The 19,256-nt window shown below is 44.2% G+C and overlaps 1 protein-coding gene across 1 annotated transcript in view; it reads left to right on the forward strand.

The window, feature by feature from the left end:
* The first annotated feature begins 6,703 nt into the window (after nt 1–6,703).
* USP34 (ubiquitin specific peptidase 34) overlaps nt 6,704–19,256 on the forward strand; it is a 162,578-nt gene continuing 150,025 nt past the window's right edge. Inside the window, exon 1 of the mRNA XM_075596167.1 lies at nt 6,704–7,144. Within this exon, the coding sequence (XP_075452282.1) occupies nt 7,102–7,144 (43 nt within the window). The 5' untranslated portion in view covers nt 6,704–7,101. The remainder of the gene's footprint in view (nt 7,145–19,256) is intronic.

Below are 19,256 nucleotides of genomic sequence, written 5' to 3' on the forward strand. Positions count from 1 at the left end.
CAATGGGAAACCGCCACTCCTCCTCTCGGACGCCATCTGCTGGTCTTCGAGGGAAACAGGTCCAAAACAGCAAGATCCGCCATTGAAATGCATGGAGCTCTAATGGCGGCCTATGGGACTCTGCAAAATGGTGCCTGAAAAGGCGGGAAAATTACACAAAGGGCTATAATCACTAAAGAACTATTAACCCTTGCACTCCCGGATGGATCCCAGTGTATGTGTGATGCAGACACCGATATAACCAGATATCACAATAAAGCATGGGGACAGGGGAATATACATTTTCATGTTATAACAAGGGTTAAATCACATTTCTGGACCGCAGCCCAGTTAACCCCTTGTCTCCCTGGTGAGGGCAGGGGGTGGCCAAATGGGGTGCAACCCCTTTAATACCGGGCCACCCCCTTTCTCCCTCTACAGTCACGTGTTGTTGTTCATCTGAGGTTGTATTTACCTAATTTTTAGACCTGCTAAGGAACAGATGATTGTTATTATGTCCTGATTTGTAAAACCATGGAATTCAAAGAGGGTGTACTTTCTTTTTCACATGACTGTACATATGAATGTCCAGAAACACACCCAGATCTATTCCATAGAACTAGCCATATACATGGATATAAGCGTCTATAGCAATAAAGCTAGTACACCCCCGGATACAGAGTTCCCCAAAAGTTCCCAGACCCCAATAGCTTCTTAACACAGTATGGAAGTCAACAACCAGGCAAACTCTTCATACCCTTCCCAACTGCAGTGTCCAGATCGCGTCTCTCTCTTCCGGCTCCCTCCCTCCTAGTGCCCTCCACAGCGGTACTCACTCCCACCGGATTCTCCAGTGACCAACCGTTCTGTGATTTCAAAATTGTCCGAACTCTGTAGCTGCCATCCAGCTTGGTGGTCTCAGTAGCCTCCCTTCTCAACCCTCCCCCCCCACACTGTGATCTTGCTCTCCTGTCGCTCACTCTCAACCCCTCCCACTAAAAGTGCCATGATCTCTGGGACTCTCGGAAGAAAAAATCAGCCAGTGGGCCCCTCGTCTGTGGGAGCCTCCGTCTGTTGTCTCCGCCATCTCCATGTGTACTCTGCTCCACTCCATGTCGCCATTCACTCTGACAGGAAGACCCGGATCGACATCCAAGATGGCCACCAATCACTTCATGGCTGAATCCAAAAGAGGTAGTGTCATTTTAAACTCTGAAGAAGTGAAATAACCAAAATAAAGGACTTAATTGTCTTCAATTAACTGCTTTATCCCTCCTCTCATGTGCCAAGCTCCTAATTTCTTTCCAAGGCTGGGTCAGGTGTGGACTCCTCTCCAGAACCAAGGTTTGTAGAGTCTGCTTTTATTCCCAACTTTTCCAAAAAGGCTTCCCCCTCACCCAGGTGTCTCACTTTTAGAGCTTTGCCATTTCTTATCACAAACAGCCCAAAAGGGAAGATCCAACGATAGTGAATCCCTTTCTCATGTAGGGTCTTGGTGACAGGATATAACTTTCTTCTCCTGCTCAGTATTGTGGGCAGTGACGTCATAACGTCAAGGGGGCGGGACATACGCTCGTGTCGGAGCGAGTCCTGTCCTGTACTAGCTCCCTCACAGGGGGTTAGACATAAGCATTTAGCTTGCTACTAGTTCTTTTCGGGCAGAAATCGTGGTGATATCTGGCACACTAAGCATTAGCAAATGTGTTCATAGCTACACAGCAGTCCCACGTTCCTGTCATTTTTTATTCTACCAGCTCCTCATGTTGTTTTTTTTGGTTCAAAGTGTAAGTAGACACTACGTGTGTACTACTATTTTTTCTACCCACTGGAGCAGCTGCTATTTGTCAGGTCTGAATTGAGCAGACCCCCTCAGGGTATCTGCTTTAGGGCACAGTATATTGAGTGAGTGTTAGCTCTTTAATACTGTTATGATACCTCTCTATAGCAGCACCTCCTAGGGAATACAGCAGTGATTGATCTTTCTGGATTGCCCTACCACAGGTGATTGTAACGGTCCTTATATTTGTATACCAGTGCGGATACTTACCTGGTGTACCTACCTTGATATACCCTAGGTATTGATATATATAACACCACTCACCATTACCCTTATGTGAGCCATTTGACCGGGACAGGTGGCTGTATCTGTGACTTGATACTACCAGTTACAGACCCCAGTGGGTGTTTATTACATCTGGCTCTACCCTGCGCATATCATCAAGGGGAGTAGCCCACACTTAACACATGATGCCTGGTACATTTTACTTTCGCTGCGCTTTTTTGGCTCATTTTGAGTCCCAAATACTCTGGTACTTAGCGTCCCACCTATTTTAGATGAGTTACGACTCCAATAAACTGTTTTTAACCCATTCACTCCTCATACCACGGCACACACCTCCTCCCCTATCTATTGTATATTGTGCATCTGTTTGAGTGCTCTCCATTGGGGTTCTTTCTCTCCCCTAGTATCAGTATTGTGGGGGATAAGTTTTGGAAGACGAAGTTTCACTCCCTCAAATTCAATAGCGTTTGCGGATCTATTGATTTGGCACAGGACATCCTTCACCCTAAAATAATGGAATCTCATTATGTCCCTGGGGGGATCCCCTGTCTGAGGCCTGTTCCGTAGGGCTCTATAGCATGTGTCCAGTTGCAGATCTGCCTCCGATATATCTGGCAGCATGTGAGTCAGCAATTTTGCCACGAATTCCTCAGCGTCTGAAATGGCCTGCGGGAACTCTGTTATTCCGTCTGTCCCTTTTCTCTGTGTCCTCCTGTCAGTCAGCCAGCTCAGAGACCAGGGATTTGAGATGGATAGTAGCCTTTTCCGTTTTCTGAATGGCTTTAATTGTTGAGTCTAATCTCTTCTCGATATCATCCGTCCTGCTCCCTATATTGTTAATATCTCTCCTCAACTCTGCCTGCTCCGTTTGGAAAAAGGATTTAATTTCGCCACAGAACTCCCTGAGATCACTTCTTGTTACTAATTGTTTGTCTCTTTTCGATCTCTTGTCCTCCAGTCTTTCTCCGTCTGAATCAGAACCCTTGCATGGTGTTGGAGTCCTGGAACTTCCCACTCCTGTCATTTTGTTTTTCTGAAAATAGTCAGTCAAAACTGGCGATATTTTCATTGTCTGTGACCGAGTGGTCATCCTGAGTATTTCCGATGTTTGAAATTTGCTGTGTCCGCATTGTAGATGTGCTTTTGTGCTGTTTATTTACTTTACAAGTGCAGTTAGGAATGGAGTCTAGGAACTAAGTTTCCATTCTCTCAGCTGTTGCGCATGCACCTTCGTCAAAGGTGTTTTAATAGGATTCACCAATTATTAAGCAGTGGTTTCTATTACTGATTTGAACAAAAAAGGTTCTCCATTTACTTGGTGCTCTCAACTTACCCAGACCCGCGATCAGGTGTCCTGCCTCTGCTGCCTCCTGCAGCACATCTCACAGACATGCCATTACCAGCGTACCTTCTAGGGGCGCGCGTGGACCTCACTCAGCACTAATTGCCGCCCCCACTATGATGGCACTCGTGCTGTCTACTTAATTCCGCTGTATAATAGGATTCCAGTTTGTCTCCATCAGCCAACCACAGCCATGCATACTAGGGAGTATGCTTACTCCTCATTGGCCTGTTCTCCCTATATATGCTCAGCCTGCCCTCTGGCACATTGGCTGAGCATAACCTTGTTTTTGTGCGCTGTGTTCACTGCAGTCCTGCCTCCTGTCTAAGCCTTGTCTGTCTTGTCCTGAGTTACCTGACCTTGTTTGTTTCTGAATTCCGCACTTCTCCACTCCTGACCCGGCTTACCAACGACAATCCGTACCTCTCCGCTCCTGACCCCGGCTTACCAACGACGATCCGCACCTCTCCAATCCCGACCTTGACTACAGTACCTGCAACGATCCGTAATTCTCCAATCCAGACCTCGGCAAGTATCATTGACCATCCTGACTTCTCCTACCCCGACCTATCTACACTCCAGACGCGCCCACGCGGCTGTGGATTGGTGTTTTATCAAATCCCTACCCCTCCCTCGCAGTCACGTCTTGTTTGTGGTGAGCACACCGTTACAGCTGTGAGTGCAACTGAGGCTCGCATATGTTCTCCTTGTTATCCAACATTAACTATATATGGTCAGGCAGTGATTTGGGGTTAACCGTGTCAAGGCTACCCCTTAATCCAGACCAAGCACTTCTATGTGTAACAGTATGAAAGTAGCATGTAGCACTCATCTGTGTTTCTTTGCTATATACTGACAACTAGTCTTTGGCACTTTAATGTCTTCATTTAGCCGAATAGGGATACCAGGTTTACCACTACCAGGTTATCCCCCTATCCAGACCATTAACATGCAATGGCCGATACTACAGCCGCAGAAGTTAACAAACGCATAGAGTACAAACAACCGGTACTTTTATAGCCTGCGGCGATCAGTTCTCTGGATATCCGACATTATTATTATTAGTGTGTAACCAAACTGGCCTCTTAGCTCAAGTACCTACCGTAGGCATTTCAATGTCAATGTAGGGTCTAATAATGATACCAGGCTAACCATCAGTAGGTTACCCCTCTATCCAGACCTATTCTGAAAAGCGGCCATTATCACTACGGAATAACAACATGGAGTAATAATAATCGGAAATATTATTGGCGATCTGACCTATACCAATACCACTACTGTGTAGCAGCTAACCTTTGTATCTGTACGGTTACGAAGGGACACCGGGTTAACTACAACAAATATGTCTGTACAGGTACGAAGAGATACTGGGTTAATTACAAGACCGTACTAGATGCCTTTAAATATTCCCAAATATATGGGTTAAAATTGGAATTAGGGAGTTGTGTGTGAACATATCGTGCACTTACCCTATACTGAGATTCCACAACCGGTTTACTTATGAGCCACATGTGAGCTACAGTTAAGCCTGATTAATCTGGTGATTACTATATTTATGCACTTACCTTTGTCTCCATGATTTAGGAGACGACCTCATAGCAGCCTGCAGTGTCTATTTCCACACTGTTTGGTTGTAATTTGAACACCCGAGGCTACCACTAGGGGCTCACACATTGGATACTGCAGGGCTATCTACAATACTTGCACTCGCTAGCTGTACAAGCCGCATTGATAGTATCAGCCACATCGGTATCTTCTGGTGTGTACCCGATACATCTGATTGAGACTCTTTACACTCCCTCTGCAGAATTCTGTTTAAATTTGCTCCTTCGTCGAGGCATTTAGTTGAGTCCATCATGCACACCACTGAGATTCACCAGTTTTTTGCGTCCAACCTTATTTTATTACCTTTGAGTATAGCTCATCATTAAATTGTTTTTAATATTGACATATCATTGGGCATTTTTCTGTCCCTCCTCATACCTTGCCTTACTGGTTGTCTCTGTCTCACTCACTGTAATAGAGTACTCTCGCTATTGGGGTTCTTTCTTCTCTTAGTATATGAATGATAGTACTTCCAACAGTAATGTGGAAGGAGGTAGTAGGGCCAGGTTTGGGAGGAAGTATGAGGAGCTCTGTTTTTGACATGTTAAGTTTAAATCGGCGGAGGGCCAACCAGGATGATATTGCAGAGACATTCAGAAACTTTGGTCTGTACAGCAGGTGTAAGGTCAGGGGCGGAAAAGTTAATTTGTGTGTCATCGGCATAGAGGTTATATTTGAACCCAAGAGATGTGATTAGGTCACCTAGAGTGTGTAAAGAGAAAAGAGAAGAGGTCCCAGGACAGAGCCCTGGTGTACCCCCACAGAGAGATCAATAGAGGAGGTGTTTGCAAAAGACACTGAAAGTACGATCAGAGAGGTAAGAGGAGATCTAGGATAGAGCTTTGTTACGAATACCAAGGGTATAGATAATGTGAAGGAGAAGAGTGTGGTCCACAGTATCAAATGCTGCAGAGAGGTCGAGTAATGTGAGCAGAGTGTAATGACCATCTTTGGCAGCATGGAGGTCATTAGTTATTTTAGTGAGGGCTGTTTCAGTGGAGTGAGCAGTGCGGAAGCCAGATTGTAGAGGGTCTAGGAGAGAATAGGTGTTGAGAAAGTGGAGCAACTGAGAGAATACAAGACGTTCAAGGAGTTTAGATACAAAAGGCAAGAGGGAGACAGGACAATAGTTAGAAAGACAGGTATGGTCCATTTTTGGATTTTTTCTTGTGACAAATTGGAGTGCTGGAAACTTCTATGAACACCTATATGGTTTCTTTGGGGTAGGAGGGAATCCCCTTTAGTATATATTTAACTATATTTACCTAATCCGTGTTGCTGTCTGACCCATTTATTTTACTGCCCTCTAAGCCTAGGAAAGACAGATGCTACAAATAAATGAGTGACTGACTCCATATAAGTGCAGACCTGTCACCTCACTCTGGGTCTCACTGGTTTGGGAGTTACAATGGTTCTGGTTTGTATTATTATCAGCAGCTGCTGGATTTCAATTGAGTCTCACTGAAAATGCAATTTTTGGGCGAACATCACCAACCAAAAACCGCGCTCATCCTAATCTTTGAAGGATGATGCGACTCACTGCCAAGCAGCGCGACCACCCCACACCCGCCATGTTATACCCAGCTCTGCCTCCTCCAGGCCGCCGCCCTTCCCTTGCTAGCTAGCGCGCGGGCGTGCGAACGTTGGGCAGATCGGCTCATGAAGCGCGAGAACAGTCACTGGAGAGAGACGAGCGGAGGATACGTAGTCACCCCCTCAGCAGCTCTACAGTACGTGTGTCGTAACAGGCTCGGCGATGGGGCGGGGCCAGACAGCCGAACGCCCGAGTGGCCTCCGGAATCAGCGAGTGGCAACAGCCGAACGGCCCTAACCAAAATGGCGGCGGTGATGGGTCGGTGGAGGCAGTGAGTGACTCTGCGTGTCGCCTCCACAGTCACAGGGGGAGCTCATCTGCATTTTTTTGGTCTCCTCGAGCCTGCTCCTCCTTCCCCTCTCCCGTCACTCACACGAACCACCGTCCTCACCCCCTCCCCCCCGGCTCTAACGTCTCCGGGCCTTGCAAGCAGCACAACAAGCACACACAAACACACACCGGCTGGCAGTGCCCGCAATCAGCGCCATCAATGCTCAGGACGAGGGCCCTTGATGAACGATGTGTGAAATCTGCGCAGACCTGGTGGAGGTGTTAAATGAGAGTAAGTAATGAGGAGAGTAATATAAAAGGGAGGGGGGAGGATTGGATGCAGAGGCCGCCTCTCGCTCGCCTCACACACACACTCGGGATAAAAGGAAACCATCAATGAGATTAATAACGAGTAACCCAAGGCCGGTGCAGCTGAAGGCCGCGGGCTGTGTTTTATTAGTGCAAGCAAAAAGGGGGTAGGAAAGAGTCTCCTCTGTCACTGGGGCATCTGCCCCCCACCTACCCCAGTTCCGCTTCCTCAGTGACCCACCCCCATGACAGGACTACTGGAGGAGATTGGGTGCTTTGGTTTTGCTTTCAGTGCTGACCTTGCTGTGGTGTTTTAATCCAGTTCTAGTTGGCTCCTATTCCGAGTTCGCCGCAAGGCACCTGTAATGGGAAGAGGATTTGGTAGGCAGCTTCCCCTACAACCCAGTCAGTGTTATTGAAGGGGGCTGCAAATACTTGTTTGGCACCGGTTGCCCTTAAGAGGCTAACATCTTGTTGAGTGGGTGGTGTTGCACAATAGGTTTGAATCAGGGGAAGACTCCCCTTCCCCCAAGCACTAGGGGGGGGGGGGAGGGGGTAGATCTTTGGGCTATATGTCACCGGGTCCAAGAAGCTCCGTTGCTCCAGGCCTATTAAAATTGAAAAACCGTGCCTTCTACTATTCTGGCTACAGCCTTTACCTGTCTTTACTTGATCTGTTTTATTAGTTAATGTGTTAAATTCTCTTTAGCATCCCTCTGACATTTTGAGAGAGGGGCCTGGGCCCTGCTGATTGTATTTTGAAGATATATGCCAACACAGCCCATAAAACTGTATATGCAGAAATGCCTGACTTCTACTATAAAGATAATGTATACATGTGTACCCATGTTCCACAGTCTGCACTTTCCATGCATACCTGTTTCATTCTATACAATAGTCATCTACCTCTATAGATTACATCTGCTGATCTACTTATGCATAATATAGTAATTATAAATTAATAAAATTACCTGTTACAAAAATATGCATGTTTGTTTGAAATCAATTTTACCCATTTTCTATGACTATACACGATAACATAATGTCTATCAACGTGTATCCTATATTCTACGTCTGTGTATATGTATGTATAAAGCAGAAAATAGCCGTGTTAGTCCAGTAGTGATAGTGCAGAATAAATGAGTTCTTCAGTATTAGGTGATACCTTTTTTTTATTGGACTAACAATTTATGTCATAGGACAAGCTTTCGCGAGTTATCATCTCTTCTTCATGTCAAGCAATACTGATATACAAAGGATTCAATGGCTAAAACAGTGTAGAGAAAAAAAACACACATATATATATTTCTCTATATGTCCATATCTTTGTGTGTGTATATATAAACATGTAAAGATAGTGTGTGTGTGTGTGTGTGTGTGTATATATAATATATATTCTCCCCTCATAGTATGGTGATTTGTTAATTATTTGTTGTGTTGTGACCTCTGCACATCTAATAATGATATTAAATGTTTGTGTTGGATTTTGACTCTGGGTTCGTTACTTTCAGTCTAGCTCTTCCTCTCCCTGTTTTATGCACAGTAACATGGATCACAGGCCTGTATCCTTTATGGAGGTTTTATATGCAAAATTTCCACTGATCAAATGTTTTAATTTAAGATGTAATTTCAGCAACATGGACTATAACTAAATGGGCTGCCATCACAGTAATAACATTGACAATATTAAAAATATCAGTAATATCTTGTATATGTAGTTGTCAATGTATGCAGCCCTGTAATACAAGGTTGCAGGCACAATAAATCAATGAAAATGATTAGATTGTTAAGGGGCCCCATAGTAGTGGTTGTGATTTTTGTAATAGCTTGTAAGTTTATCTTGAATTGGTGTTTCTAGCAGGCCCTGAATCCTCGGTGTGTCCTGAGATCCCAGCCCCATTGAAGGTTGCTCCCCTCCTGACTATGCTTGGCTTTATTTATATCCACTTCTTTGCTTGCAGGTCTAATCATATAACATATTTAGTTATTTTTATATTGATCAGTCGCTGTTCATTTTTTCCACTTTTCTTTTTGGTAAATGTTTGAATATTTTTAAGATGTCATTTTGTGTTGTGCAAGAGGCCTGCCTCATTTCAATTTTATTTTGGCTGATGCAATTCTTGGAATATGTAAAATTGTTCTTGTGTTTAATGTATTAGGTTTCGATAGTGGTTGATATTGTTGAATAATTCAAATAAATGTCTGGGTTTTTTTTGTTGTTTTTTTTTTTAATGTAATTTCATTCAAGATGCCTGTTGGTCTCAATGGGAGGAGAGTGATTTATTCTGGTAGAAACACTCATTTAATTTCCATGTTCTTCGTTTTATACACTTCGATACTGTGATATGCGACAGGCTCTCAAATGTCTCCTATTTTCTTATTTTTATACTGCGATGCCTACTTAACTCATGTGATGCTGGAGTTGGCCTTTCATAGCATGTGCATAAATTGCTCTTCCATAATGATGTATGTCTCTTTATTAATATAGCGCCACTAGTTCACACTGCACTTGACGAAACAGAAAAGAGACAATGCTATTTTAAGTAATAATTTCTGAAGAACAGGGCATTACTGGCCAATAATGCCCTGGCTGGAAGAGCTGAAGGCCCGAGGCGAAGCCGATGGACTTTAACCCAGCCAGGGCATTATTGGCCAGTAATACCCTGTTCTGAGGGGATTATTACTATTATAGGCTACATTTAGGCTTATTTTTATTTTTAAAATTTTCATAAAGACACTTGTAGTCATTAATTTTTATCAGCATGATTGTCTACATTCTTATGCTTTTACTGCAAGTTTATTAAAAGGAAAAATTGTACACACACACACACTGCAGTCCCCCCCCTACACAATGTGCAGCCCCCCTCCTCTACACCCACAAATCACACTGACACCCTCTACACTCACAAAACAGATATAGCAGCCCCCTCTACACCCAAACACAGAAAGACACACACCAAAACACACACTGCAGCCCTCCTCCACCATCTACACACACTGCAGCCCCCCCTCTACACCCACAAAACACACTGCAGACAGACACCAACAAAAAAGACGGCTGCCCCCTGTACATCCACAAAACACACACCAGCAGCCCCCCTCTACAGCCCCCATGTAAACCCACACACTGCAGAAACACACAACACTCTGCACCCCTCCTCCACCCACACAACACACCGCTGCCCCCCCTCTGCACCTACAAAACACACTGCAGAGACACACACAAAACAGAACAGACTGCCACCTCTACATCCGCAAAAACACACCAGCAGCACCCTCCCTAAACCCACTGCAGCCCCCTATAAACCCCCACACTGCAGACCACACGCCAACAAAACACTCTGCACCCCTCCTCCACCCACAAAAAAAACCCCACTGAAGACGCACACACTACAGCCGCCCCCCCCCCTCTACACCCACAAAACACACACCAATAAAAGACTCTGCTGGCCCCCCTTTACACCCTCAAGACACACAAACCTTTCCCCTCCCTCTCCTGTGCGGAGCTCTCTGCAGGTGGGGGGGGGGGAGGGCGGGGTGGAGGAGTCAGTGCCTTGCTGCCTCCTATCCAATCACCTCCCCTGTCTAAGAGCAAGTTTCACTCTTTGTAAATGAGAACTGAAAGCTGATTGGCTGAAAAACTTGGCAAGGTGCCATTTATTCTGGGCTATTACTGATTGGTTAAAATTCCGGGCATTATCCCATCGGAGAGCAGGGATTTCAATAATGCCTGGAATTTACCAGCTTTAGCCTATAATATACAATAAGTGCATCAAAACCTGAAAGCACGATATTTCGAAAAGCAATTCATGCTGCCTTGAATTCTAAATGCTTTTGTTTAACACGTCATTTTTAATTTTCTTTATGATCACATTTAAATTTGAAATCCGTCAACAGTTTCTTGATGGTGCACAAAAGCCCTTACCAAGACTTCAAAACTAATGCCTAATCGCTGCAGACTTTTTTTCCTACCCGTGCTATCACTGCCTAACTAGTCCCAAATGAGGGCTGTTTCTGCTGCACTTTCAACCTATTACCGTAAGGCTAAGGCCCCGGTAACTCCGCTGCAACGCGCGCGTGCAGCCGATTCCCCGGTCTGCAGCTCACTGCAGGAAGAGAGACCGGGGGGGGGCGTGACGGGGGCGCGGCCATGACGTCACCCGGCAGGTTCGCCCTCATTGGCTGAACCGCCGGGGGGCGTGCCTTATCGCTTGTCGCGAGTCCTGCTCTCAATTCTATTGAAAGCAGGAGCAACTCTCACCCCAGCGCTGCGGCCCCCCCTCGCAGCGGGCCCGGTGCCATTGAGGGGAGGGCTCTCGTCCGTGCAGCGTCTGCCACAGCGGGCGCTGCAGTAGGCAGCGGGGGCAAGGCCTAATTGGGCCAGTGCTACATGGGCAAGTACATTCACTTTATTGCAGCTTAAATAACTAGAGGTAAGCTGCACCTCCTATCTTATGTTTTACATTGAAATCTGTTATGCATTTTCATGTAGAATGTACATTAGGGATTGTAGAGTTAGAAATGTATGAGCAATGAAATATTGCTGATTTAATATGTGAAGTTGTCAATGTTCAATTCAATAAAGTTACAGGACGTTATTAGTATAAAGTGGTGGCTAATCTTTTATATTGATAAAGTAAAAAACTGGGTGTGCTTAGGTGCGTTTGGAGAGAGCTGTCTGTATATATAAATAATAATTTAATTATTTAATATACAGGGATTTTTCACTCTTACGGGAGTCAAAGGCAGTTTATAATCCTATATAAAAGCATGATTCCTGAGCTTAAATGGCCCAGCAGTTGTGATCAGTACAAAAGATACAACAAGGGAGAGGGAGTGGCTCAGTGAGTAAAGACACTGACTGGCACTGAGAGTTTGAAGCAGGGGAGCTGCTCCTTGTGACCTTGGGCAAGTCACTTTATCTCCCTGTGCCTCAGGCACCAAAAAACATAGATTGTAAGCTCCACGGGGCAGGGACTGTGCCTGCAAAATGTCTCTGTAAAGCGCTACGTATAACTAGCAGCGCTATACAAAAACATGCTATTATTATTATTATTATTATTATTATTAACTGTATATAAGAAAAAAAATATTTTATACAAGTTTTGGTGGGTGGAAAAGGTGACATAAAACCTCCACCGTTAGCATATAGCAAATAAAAAGATCACTTGTGAGCACATTCACATATCTTACAGGTCTGCAGCCCTGCCTTTCACCATTATCACCTAGCATACAGTGCTTCCACTGCAGCAACGGATTCTGGGAAATGACATGCAAATGAGTATACCGTGTCGGCTTCTGACTGAAATCCATTTTACATGGAACCCTTATAAGCTAACTTCGCTTTTAAGGGTTCCATGTAAAAAATGATTTCATGCAAAATTTTACTCTGTGTGGTCATTTGCATGTCATTTCCCAGGATCCCTTGCTGCAGTGGAAGCACTGTATAATAGGTGATACTGGTGAAAAGCAGGGCTGCAGACCTGAATGTGCCACAAGTTTCCAATCTATCCAAATCTATCCATCACAACCCAGTGATAGATATTTCCCTACAAAAATGCAATAAAGTAGCAGACACAGAACTTTGTAGCAAGGTTGCAATACTTTTGTGGTCAAATAAGTAACCACATAGAACCAGTAATGTAGAAGTATGGTAGTCTCTGTGTGAGTAGCAACCATAAACACTGTTCCCTTTTCCTTGTAGGGTATTAGAAGTCTATAAATGCTGCCCCAAATTCCAGGATCACCAATCCTCCTTAGAAAAAACCTCCAAAAGAAAAAGATATGAGGTGCAGACATAGTATAGATCTTTTTATATAATGGATAATTATCAATAACAAGTTACACTAATTTTGCGAGTGATTTTTTTAACTTGTTATTGCTAATTATCCATGATATAAAAATATCTTTACTATGACTGTGCCCAATATCTTTTTGTTTTGGAAATCTTTTATACTGCACTTTGTAAGACAATGTAAATATTAAACAATTTTAGTAAAGTAGGCCATAGTTTTGTTTTCGCTAGCCTGGTGATCTATTCACTATTAGGTGAAGTCAAAATTTACTTTGTCAATCAAATCTTTTCTTGCCTTTTTAATTTGTCTTGCCACTTCCAATATACTATTCTATATAAATAACTTGGAGATAGGTCAAATAAAGACATACAGTTGGAAATAATGTGGGTTTCTATGTCGGCTCGCAAAGATTCTTCTTAGGAATGTTTTCAGTAATCTTTATTGCTTGGATTCTGTCAGACAGCAAAGGGATATCTCTAGTAGATGGTAGCCGATCACAGGACATAATTCACTTCAGAACGTGGGACCCAGTTTTTATAATACTAGATTTATACACAGAGCACAAATTGTACTTACCTGCACTGGGCCTGTGCAGTTAAGACTACTGCTGTTGAAGAACCTTGCGGGTATTGGTTGCTCTGCTTCGAAAGAGGCTCTTTAGCCACGGTCTTGGCTTCACAATCCCCCAATTTTCCACTAATTCTGTGCAAGTGGACGAGGTCTGGGTTTTCTAGCCCCAATTACACAAATCTTAATGGATTTGCACAACTCCCTGTCAGATCTGCCATTTTGTAATTCGTTACCTTATAGTGATAGCACAAGTTTGTTCAAAATATATATTAAAAAAACAATAGTTCACAAAGAGCCAAACAATTATTTTATGAGCGTAGTGCAAATTATTGAGGTATAGCTATTATAAGTGAACTAACCTAATTTTCTCCAGTTAAATATATTCTATGGAAAAACATTCTGTAATGTACAAGACCACGTCATTACCACTTTTCACTTAAGAAGAATTGTGATCTGAAGAGGCTTGGAGGACTTCTAATATCAAGTCTAGGTTTGTATTCTATAGAGTAAGCAAACTTATGATTTTATCTTGCCTGCAGTCTTCAAAATAACTTTGCTACTTAAGCCCACTGCTGCCAGAGAGGTCTGACAGTGCAAAGCAACAAAGGAATTCATACAAAATGTGTTTCCAATTCCACCAATGGCAACTGTGTTTGGTATGTTGAGTGGTACAGTGTATTATAACATTGACAATTGTCTTTGGAAATAAGGCTGCGGTCCCATTGCCTTCTACAGCGCACGGTGTGTACAAGCACCGCCACTCAATGGGGCTGGGCCCAGTATGCACCTTCGCGTGGAAGGTGCTGCTGCGCTGTACGACAAGATTTTCCATAGACAGTGAAATTGAGTTTGCTGCCAATGAGGACGAACCAGCCACAATAATGGCCACGCCCCTGCGAAACCCCAGCCACGCCCCACCCGTTGCAATCTCTCCCGCAGACCTCAGATCACAGTGAAGCGCTGTGCACGCGCCGCCCCCCTCCAGGCGCGCGTGCTACAGTGCTGACTGGGACCGCAGCCTACTACCTTGACCATTGTGGCGATCATTTAAAAAAAAAAAAAAAATGTTCCCTGCAGCAGATAGGGTTTCAGGTTCTGATTCTGTAGTTTTGCTATCAAGTATATTGTTATTTAACCAGCGTTGGACAAGAAAACATCATTACGTCATCGGTCATTATACAAATGTTTTTGTGTTTTATTAATATACATAGCACTAGTGAAATAAAATGTGTACAAGAAAGCATTGCCGTTAAAGGGAGTCCCTTCAAGGACCAAAATGTATTAAGGTCTATAAAATATTTAGGGCATTACATTTGGGTGATTGATTGACACCTTGTTGCCAAAATCTGGCACTTCTAAAAATGTTGAAAAGGGTAATAAGGCAAGCGGAGGCTTGGGAAGGGTAAGGTCAGGGTGGCAAAAGGGTAGAGAACACCTGATTAACAAAAATCCCCCTTCTGTATTCTTTAGTCCCTTAAATGCAATCTGTAATTATTTTCCAAATAAATAAGTCACAAAGTCGTTCCTTTTTAGCACGGTTAGATTTGTTTGAGAGTCAATTAGATGGCTAAATTCTTCACAAGTGGTTTTGATTTTTTTGCCCATTTTAGGTGCAACTACTCTTTTTTTTTTTTTTTTATTTACTCTCTAACGCCTTCCTTCACTGCTGGAAGACTAGTGTGCTAATTGTCGCCTGGGATCTCAGCAATGTGATCGCTTGGGGTAGCTATCGCTTGTGATTGGACCCCACTGAGATGGAGCAATGAGTGAAATATTAGTATTTAATGCATAACATACACCGTACGTCATAGAGCCCATAGCGTGCCAGCCCTCATGACTTTCCGGGAACGTCATAAGTGCTCCTTAGGGGTTATGGGCTAACACACTTTGATTTGAGACATGTGGATTTAAGGTGAGGAATAGAAAGATTGGACCACAAATGGTGAGCTCCCACTTTAGAAGGCATTGCCCTAATCTCATACCAACCACCTTTTTTATTGCGTCAGCCCCCAGCCTTGCAGCCCTGACCTATTTTGTGCTAATGTATTCTTTATATGCAAATTGTACAATGGACTTTTGTGGAGTTATTTATAAGTTGATTGTTCCCTCTCCTTAGGGACTACTGACCAAATCGGGTTTCAGGAATGACCAATCATTTGCATTGCAAACAAGGGTGGATGTGCATCTTTTTACATATGAATTGGATGTTTATTGCCCATAAAACCTGTTTTGACTCCTGGCCCTGAGGAGAGGCTTGAGGGGAAAAAACCCAAAATAACTTAAAGACCATTTTTAGCATAAAGAATAAAAATGAAGTTGAACAACCGCATTGGGAGGCAGGTTTATACTATGAATAGCAACTGGTTGAGCCATTCAAAGTGCTACACATCTGTATGTTCATGCTGGAGGGATTAATCGCAGAGCAACGATTTCCCTAAAACAGTTTGCAATCCCTAAAATGAAAGAATCATTCAATTGTGGTGTATTTTTTCTCTTCTTGCCTTAACCGTGGGGTCCCTTGGGACTCATCGGTGGTCCCTCAATGTCCCAGGACTCCGGTTCAAGAGTGGCAAGCTAAATATTAAAGGGGTCTAGCTGGCAATCCTGGGTTAGCAGTATGGCCGGCGGGCTCAGGATTTGGCCCAGCAGGCAATGGAAAAGCTGTGGCATAATCGGGAGTTGACATCGCAGTGGCATTCTATTAGTGACCCTGGCGGCCATGGTTTTCATTTTTTTGACAACTAGCACAAAAGAACTACAAATTTCTACGAAACTGGGTAGTCCCTGAATTTCGGGGTACCACTGAACTTCGCGAGACCCCCTGGCTCAGGGAGGAAAAACACTCCCTAGGAGGGAATGCTTCTATAGGTTTCTGCATTGTTTTTGTTGTAAGGTTCATCAAAAATAACATCTGCCATGCAGCCGTATTGTCCCGGTGCACATTCCCTATATGTGGCTTGGGCCCATGTTACAACTACACAAGTGCTCACATGGTTGGGGTGTCTTTGACACCCAAAGAGTTAACACAAAGAAAGCAATGTGTGAGATCAACTGTGTGTGTATAGTACAGTGGTTTGACAAATGTTTTAATTGGGCCCTCAAAAAGCATTTCTGTAATTGTTGGGAGCCCCATTCTGTACTGTCCAAAGCAAGTTTGAGGATTGACTCCCTAAAATGCCACTTTATAAGGATTCCACGTGGAATATATTAAAGCAATAATCTGCCTACTTTTTTCCTTCAAATGTTTCTACATAATTCAAACTAGGGGGAACTCTGGAGCTGAACCGTGCTATTAAATCTCCAGGGACCCCCTATTTCCGGAGATCCTTACCAGCGTAGTTGCCAGTGTTTTTTAATCCACTAGGGAAATTAAAATGTTTCATCCCGTGGGTCTTGCGGTTCAATCGGAAGTCGCAACGTCATCCATGGGATAAGGTTGTGGTTTCTTAATAGATGTCTGCAAGCACGATCTAGTTCAAAATACAGGAAGTAACATGGCAACTAAACTGGTAAGTATTTCGGGAACATCGAGTATCATGGATGTTAATATAACTTTTATAACTTGTCGCTTTTTCCTCCGCAATATCACAAAGATACGCCCTTTCCTCTGTTACTCAACTGCTAAAACTCTGACTCAGGCCCTCATTCTCTCACGTCTCGATTACTGCAACCTCCTGCTGTCCGGCCTTCCTACCTCTCACCTGTCTCCCCTACAATCTATCCTAAACACTGCTGCCAGAATCACTCTACTCTTTCCTAAATCTGTCTCAGCGTCTCCCCTGCTGAAATCCCTCTCCTGGCTTCCGATTAAATCGCGTATCTCACACTCAATTCTACTGCTCACTTTTAAAGCTTTACATTCTTCTGCCCCTCATTACATCTCAGCCCTAATTTCTCGCTATGCACCATCACGACTCTTGCGTTCTTCTCAAGGATGTCTTCTTTCTACCCCCTTTGTATCTAAAGCTCTCTCCCGCCTTAAACCTTTCTCACTTTCTGCCCCACACCTCTGGAATGCTCTTCCCCTCAATACCCGACTAGCCCCCTCGCTATCCACCTTTAAGACCCACCTTAAGACACATCTGCTTAAAGAAGCATATGAGTAGCACTGGATAATCATGGACACATGACACAAAGCTTGGCCTCCTGCAGACGCACTTACTAGTATTCCCTCCTACTGTCTCTGTACGTTCTCCCTACCTACCAATTAGATTGTAAGCTCCTCGGAGCAGGGACTCCTTCCTTAATGTTACTTTTACAGTATGTCTGAAGCACTTATTCCCATGATGTGTTATTTATATTTGTTATTTATATGACATGTATTACTACTGTGAAGCGCTATGTACATTTTATGGCGCTATACAAATAAAGACATACATACATACATAACATACAGAACTCAGACAGGGGTGTTCACTTGAGCTGAGCAATGTGAAATTTGCTGAATTGTGGCTTTAAACTGTAGAGTGCCGACCTCCGGCCCTTCTGGGTCATGTGGTTTCTCTTTAAGCGATCACATGACACGTCCAGGCTCTGCTTCCATTTTGATCGGACTGGGCACCCCATTGGTGTTGTCGGCCTGGTCACCTTGAAATCGTGCACATGTCTATAACGTCCCGTGTAAGTTATTAGGACACAATAAAGCTGGCTTGTCAAACATGCGGCCTAAGAAGCTTTATGCGGCCGGGAGGAAGTTGTTTGGGAGGAGGACTGGGGGGGGGGGAAAGAGGGGTGGTGGTTATAGTAACTATGGGAATTGGGCTGTGGGTAACTTATAATTTTTTTTCCCCTCCCCCTTCCGCCCCTCTGATGCGGCTCAAGTCTTGCAGTCGGATTATTTAAGAATTGTTTTGAAGGCTACTGCAAGGAAACTGCCAAATTTTTCATTTTTTTTTGGTCTCCGTCGGTCTGTCATTTTTCTTTGCTATTTCTGTATCTCCCGGAGTGTATGTCTCTCCTGTAACTGAGCTCCCCCTCTTCAGTCTCCTGACCCACTCAGGTTGGGAAATACTTGTATAGGTTTCCTGCATTTTTTTTATTTTATCAATAAGAGTTTCCCATGTTTGAATGAGACCGTCTTTTAATAGGATTGTGTTTGTAAGTATGTGATTTAACTTAATGTTCCCTGGTGATGCTTAATTTCTTTTTAATTCAAGAAGAAAGCCGTTTTATTTACTCCACACTTGGTAGCTCTAAATGAGGCTGGGACGGTTGTCTAATTTAAAGGAGCAGTCCCACAAAGGAGAGTAAAAATAAAAATGTAAGCAACTTCTCAGTGTAATCGGCTCCCTTGGGCCGAGCTCACACTGCCTGCTACGGCTGTGCGCGCCTCGGCCACGCGCTCCTGCAGCCCAGCGATCTCTGCTCAAGCTGCAGGAGTTGGGTCGCGGCGGGGGCGTGAACAAAATTCACCTTCAGACCGTGGGGGGGGGGGGGAGGGCCACGGGGACTGGGGGTGGTTGGCAGCGTGGACTGGGGGGGGGGGGTTGTGCAGCGGGGACCGGGGCGTGTGTCCGTGTCCCAGAAGCTACTTTTATTTTATTTATTTTAGTTTACCGTCCCCACTGCCCACTCCCGTCCCCACAATTTCAGCAGCCAATCAATGTAAAACGTTTGGGCATTGATTGGCTGCTGAAATTGACGTCACGCTGCCGCAGCCGGAGATCACAGATAGAAAAGACTCCCGCGACTGCAGCAGCGTCGACGCCGCACTTTGCAGCCAATGGTAGT

This window comes from Ascaphus truei, chromosome 4, assembly GCF_040206685.1.
Source record: "Ascaphus truei isolate aAscTru1 chromosome 4, aAscTru1.hap1, whole genome shotgun sequence".
NCBI lineage: Eukaryota > Metazoa > Chordata > Amphibia > Anura > Ascaphidae > Ascaphus > Ascaphus truei.